Source organism: Pyxicephalus adspersus, chromosome 1, assembly GCF_032062135.1.
Source record: "Pyxicephalus adspersus chromosome 1, UCB_Pads_2.0, whole genome shotgun sequence".
NCBI lineage: Eukaryota > Metazoa > Chordata > Amphibia > Anura > Pyxicephalidae > Pyxicephalus > Pyxicephalus adspersus.
The window spans coordinates 169,220,959-169,226,993 of NC_092858.1; the positions used below are offsets into that span (position 1 = coordinate 169,220,959).

Sequence of the window (6,035 nt, forward strand, 5' to 3'; positions counted from 1 at the left end):
TTTCAATGCACAATAAAATAAAATCTCTTCAATGGAGCCCCAGATAGTAGTAAAACTAGATAGGAAACTATATTTAGTATAGTTATATTTAGTTTCTATTCTTTACATATTGATTGCAAAGCATAAAAAATGGTTTTATATGATAGGAAGTGAGGGGAAATCTGCTAGTTGAAAATTCACTTTGAAAATAATACCCAATCATGTGCAAATAAATCTGAGAAAAAGAATTTCCTTGCACATGATTCAGTGATTGAAGTTTGCAGAGCTCCAGCTTATTTATTAAGCTAGGGGAAATATCCTTTGCATGTTGATAATTCACTTTGTTATGTGAATAGTTTATATTAGTAAATCCATCTATTATGGCTAATGTATATTATATTATAATACAATAATATTATCATGCTATATTTTAATATATATAAATCTATTTTTATGCAAATTTCTGTGGGGGCTTTATTTTTGGATAATTTTCTGAGGTTGGAATTTCTAATTTCTTTTATTAGCTGAGGAGGGGTATGACACGCACCCATGGTGGCACTTTTTTTTGTATAACACTATCCCATTGTCACATAATCAACATTGAAGTTAAACATACTTCAAAATAAAAAAACAAAGAAACATTATTTTGCATCATTATCTTGTTTATTGTTTGTGTCTGAACTAATAAAATGATGTGTTGAAAGCTCAGTGAGGATGTATAAGGCGACAACATTGTATGTGGACACTGTACTAGAGTTGAGTTCAGGGTTGTCAAGGTTTTCGGGCAATCAAATCTTTGGAATCTTGTGTTTCAACAGCATTCCTTCTGAATTTCAAAAATCTGTACTGCAAACTGCAAGAAAAAAAATACACCCAATAGATGTGATGATCTTTGGAAGATTCTTTGTGAAATGACTGATTCAAACAAGAATATATATAAACCATTTCTAACTTCCTGTGAACTTAACTCAAAAATGGTATCAGCCTTCTTATTTAGGTTTCTGAGAAAAACACAACACCTTCCAGGATGCAATAAATATGAAAAATAATATTAATAAGAAGTCCACTGGGGTTCCATTAACACTGGTATGTGAGGGTGTCAAGGACAAGGAATTCACCAAGGGGAACTTTTATCAAATGTCAAAAAGAATTCTAAACACTGTATTGGTGAATTTTATCACCTTTGTTGTAATTACCTTATTTGTCTACATATCCCTCTTTTTTACAGTTTTCATCTTTTAAAGAAAGCTTTATTCAACACCACTTTAGTAAACCCTTTTAACCACAAAGGGTAAAATTTGGATTCTTTTACTGTGGATCTTGAAAGTGTAGAATACTATAGGATACAATAGAGAGCTGATTTTTTTCACCATATCTAGAATATGTAGCAGTATATATTCTGCTTGGGGTCTTTTATTGATTTATCATAAGTGACATCATAAGAGGCTCCTATAAGACACATTGAAAATCTGTGCTATGCTCCTGGTAAGAAAGATTTCAATCTTTATATATTCTGTATGATAAATAAAGCTTCTCTCTATTGCTTTTTATATTCACCCATTATTAATCGATATAACATTTTTTAAGATGTTGTATTTCATTTTTAAAATATATAAAATGTATTTTTTTGCTTCACCTATGAACAAACAAGAACATAAATGACTTAGCAATTGATTGTTGATTTACCTTCCTCCTCGTCTGACTCCTGCGGCTCCTGTGGTTCCTGCGGCTCTTGTGGCTCCTCTGGCTGCTGTGGCTCCTGTGGTTCCTGTGGCTGCTGTGGCTCCTGTGGCTCTTGTGGTTCCTGCGGTTCCTGTGGCTGTTGAGGCTCCTGTGGTTCCTCTGGCTGCTGTGGCTCTTGTGGTTCCTGCGGCTCTTGTGGCTCCTGTGGTTCCTGTGGCTGCTGTGGCTCCTCTGGCTGCTGTGGCTCCTGTGGCTCTTGTGGTTCCTGCGGCTCTTGTGGCTCCTGTGGTTCCTGTGGCTGCTGTGGCTCCTCTGGCTGCTGTGGCTCCTGTGGCTCCTGCGGTTCCTGTGGCTGTTGTGGCTCCTGTGGTTCCTCTGGCTGCTGTGGCTCCTGAGGCTCTTGTGGCTGCTGTGGTTCTTGCGGCTCTTGTGGCTCCTGCGGTTCCTGTGGCTGTTGTGGCTCCTGTGGTTCCTCTGGCTGCTGTGGCTCCTGTGGCTGTTGTGGTTCTTGCGGCTCTTGTGGCTCCTGCGGTTCCTGTGGCTGCTGTGGCTCCTGCGGTTCTTGAGGCTCTTGTGGATGCTGTGGCTCCTGTGGCTCTTCTACTACAGGTTCTTCTGGTACCATAACTTGAGGATTTTTATAGCACCAAATTACTCCTGGGATGCTGGAGTCAAAGCAGCATCCTTTCATTATGCACTCATCTTTTGGAATACCACCAAAGCCACAGTCAGTCCTCTCATGGGGTTTCAGGGTGCATTGTGCTACAAAACAAGTGAGATTATTTCAGACAATAAAATGAATTCTGCAACTAGACCTAAATCATAGTCAGGTACTTTGACAAAGGGATAAATCTAATCTGTCAAATCTAATTAATCCTAACCCACTGCCAACATCCCCATTCAAAAATCCATCTATTTTGAAAATAATTCTATTTTGTAGGACTTTTAAGGCTGTACATATAACGCTATATATATATATATATATATATATATATATATNTAATATTATATCTTAATATAAAATCTCCACATGCGGGCTCATGCTTTTCAGGTGACCACCCTTACCTCTTATGCTTTTCTTTTGCCATGGTCAAGGCTGTACATATAACGCTATATATATATATATATATATATATATATATATATATATATATATATTTTTTTTATATAATATATAATAATATTATATCTTAATATAAAATCTCCACATGCGGGCTCATGCTTTTCAGGTGACCACCCTTACCTCTTATGCTTTTCTTTTGCCATGGTCAAGTTACCATTACTTCCCATTGTGGTGATATGTATTGCTTGTATTGAATCTTGATTACATTGTTACATGTATTTATGAAAATTACTGAGTACTTGTTCTGAATTTCTTTGTTATAGTACACATACCTATCTACTTTATTTGTAATCATTCCCTGATGAAGAGGAACCAATCCAAGAAATGCGTCGGAACATATAAAATTGTTACATAAACAAACTTTGTAAGCCTAAGATGTCATCTACTATACAGCACTATAAAATATATCACTATATAGCACTATAACCTGGCTGTTCAGCTTGAAATTTGTGTGTAATGTCTTGAACAAGGTGTCTATTTTGAACTTGTTCTTATATGTGGAGATTTTATTTTAAGATATATTACTAATAAAAGATTTATATATATATAGGTATGGTGTTATATGTACTGCCTTAAAAGTCCCACAAAATAGGAATTTTTTAGAGATGTTAGATGTTAGATGCATAATGAGAACTTTACCATAAAGGAATTCAAAATTTCAAGATGGCTAATATATAATCCAGTAAATTACCCTAAACAATATATCTGTCCAAATGCCCCAATAACCTCTGATTGTGAAGGGTTTGCCTCTGAGCACAGGTTGCAGGCAGGTGAGCCATATACATGTCCCCGCTGATACGTCTCTTACCCTGGACACCTATTAGCTCTTGGTATTAAATTCTTTAAAGGTCCTCCTTACATACAAATCCTCCTATACATACCTTATATCTGTGTTTCTCTATTTTTTTGTTATGGGGGAACCCTTTATAAAAACTTTCAGGTCTTCAGGGAATCTTTTCTACAATTACTATATTCACAACTCACAGTATATTGGTGTGGTGATCAGTAGGGAGAATTCCTCTTACATTGCTGGCCAGTGGGAAGAATGTCACCCTTACAGATAGCCAAAAACATCATTGGTGTCACTTAAACTGACCTGCGAGGCACAGATTGCTCATTGCTCAAGGAACCCCCAGCAACCTATGGAGGAACGCTGGTTGGGAAGTGCTGACATATGGGGACCGAAGAGCAGAAGGGCCAATGAAATGTAGGAACGGTAGGATATCCCATTCCCATTGTATACGTATAGTGATACATTTCATATTGAGACATTGTAGCACCTTACCTGTAGTTCTGCCAAGAAGCTACAGGTCATTGTAACCTTTATTGGTTACAAACAGCCGGTGGGTGATCTCACTCTTCAACATCTACCCATAACAAGAAATAATTCATGGGTCGCCTATAACAAAAACAGTGACCAATAGGGATCAGCAAATCTGATGGTTCCTCAAAAATTCCTTTAAAAAACTATTGATTTGGGCAAATTTAGGAAGATAACTTTAGGATTAAATGAGTCAGTGAAGCTCATTTCAATTATCATTGACCTGTTATGGTTCTGAAAATGGCTATTTATTAGTTTTATTTTAATAAAATATCAATAAGACCAAATTATATAAACTAAACAACCCCCTACGATAGCAACAACTGGTATTTTTCCCACAAAACTGCAATGTGATCTCTCCTGCCCGTATTCCATGGTAGGTAAACCCCCTGTACTCACCCTGCAATGGGTTTGATGCAATCTGTGACACCTGGAGGAGAACCAAGGTCAGGCTCAGGATAACGGCCCCGTATAAAGCCATGGTCACTGATTCGGTAGTTCACACTTCCACTTGACTGCTCGTCCTGTGCTGTCATTTTATAAACGGCCATTGTTTTGTCTCCATACAGAAAGCTGTTTGCCTAGGGAGCTGTTATTATTCCTAATAATCCACTTCATTTTGTCTCAAGGAAGAAGTCTAAACACGGGTTTTCCCAGAAGATTAATGGATTTAAGAATGTTGACTTATCTCTTACTCCCAGACTATGGAAAAAAAAACTGAATATATTTAAATGTGATAAATAGGGTCCTGTATGCATTTTCTGAATTATGTATAATAATAGATTTTTTGCTCAAAATATTAAATATCAATATTTCATATTTACAATTTGCAGCCAAAAGATGGCACTCCAGGTACTTTTTTATGTTTTCCAATCCTAAAATAGTGGAAAAGAGATTAAACCTGACAGTTTTTTCCTGATATTTGAGGCTCCAATAGTAAGCCTCTTTCTTGTCCTGTTGACAAAATTTTTAGGACCCAGCTTCCACAGTTTAGTGCCTCCATATAGGCTGTCTTATGTTTACTTATATTATTTTAGGGCCCACTGTGACTTGTGAATTGCAGAAGGTTAACAAATCGGGTAACCACATTATGTGTCCATATATCTGGGCAATCGCAGTGTGCTGTGGTGCTATTGCACCACATTGCACACAACACACAAAAGAGAAGATAAAATCTCGAACAAAAGCAAAGAAAGTATTAAAAAGACTGAAGCCCTACTCAGATTGATATTCTTGCTGTTACTTTCCCCTCACTTCCAGTGCAATGTGGTTCATTGGGGTGGTATTGAGAATGAATGACACCACAATGCACTGTAGATGGCCAGAAGGCTTAATGGACCTGGACGTGTGTGAGGGAAGAGTCACTAGATTCTGGACGCTGCATCCATAAAATGGTCTGCTAAAAAATTTCCTGCTGCAGTTATCTTGGTAGACGAGTAGGGCTTTGCTTCCTAATGTCTCCAGAATAATAGACAATGAGAAGGACAGCAGAGACATTTTAGAGGTTTTTTTTAGATAACATGGCACTGCTTATGGCACATTCTGGTGATTCTCAATTTTGCCCCACCAAGTCATATAATCTTTAGAAAACCAACATTCCGTAAGTTTGACATTCCCTATATAATGCCTTGTTCTACCATGTGGGGGCTGCCATCTTGGTATAGGAGCCGGACTTTGCTTCCTAATGTCTCCAGTATATTAGACAATGAGAAGGACAGCAGAGACATCACCAAATCTCATCTCTGGTGGGACTAGCAGTCAGTAACCTTGCACTGTAGGTATATACAAATGACGCTAAAGGCACGCATGGTCCCTAGGCACCCTCACATACCAGGAGGTCCGATACTAATTTTAGGAGGTATTTTAGATAACATGGCACTGCTTATGGCACATTCTGGTGATTCTCTATGTTGCCCTACCAAGTCATGT

General features: G+C 37.7%; 1 protein-coding gene across 1 annotated transcript; it reads right to left on the reverse strand.

Annotated features, from left to right (window-relative positions):
• Window positions 1–611: 611 nt before the first annotated feature.
• LOC140321595 (uncharacterized) lies at window positions 612–4,642 on the reverse strand. The gene is made up of 3 exons (XM_072398328.1): window positions 4,506–4,642; window positions 1,666–2,424; window positions 612–832 (listed from the first exon to the last, which is right to left on the reverse strand). Exons 1-3 carry the CDS (start codon window positions 4,585–4,587, stop codon window positions 813–815), a joined length of 861 nt encoding a protein of 286 aa, XP_072254429.1. The 5' UTR covers window positions 4,588–4,642; the 3' UTR covers window positions 612–812.
• Between the last annotated feature and the right edge of the window lie 1,393 nt (window positions 4,643–6,035).

What these genes read in the sequence shown, in the direction of transcription:
- LOC140321595 (XM_072398328.1), bottom strand. Translation starts at nt 4,587, where the DNA reads ATGGCTTTATACGGGGCCGTTATCCTGAGCCTGACCTTGGTTCTCCTC. An exon ending in TGCATCAAACCCATTGCAGG is followed by an intron (nt 2,425 to 4,505) that starts GTGAGTACAGGG and finishes CTTGTTTTGTAG; the next exon opens with CACAATGCACCCTGAAACCC. An exon ending in GGAGTCAGACGAGGAGGAAG is followed by an intron (nt 833 to 1,665) that starts GTAAATCAACAA and finishes TTTTTCTTGCAG; the next exon opens with TTTGCAGTACAGATTTTTGA.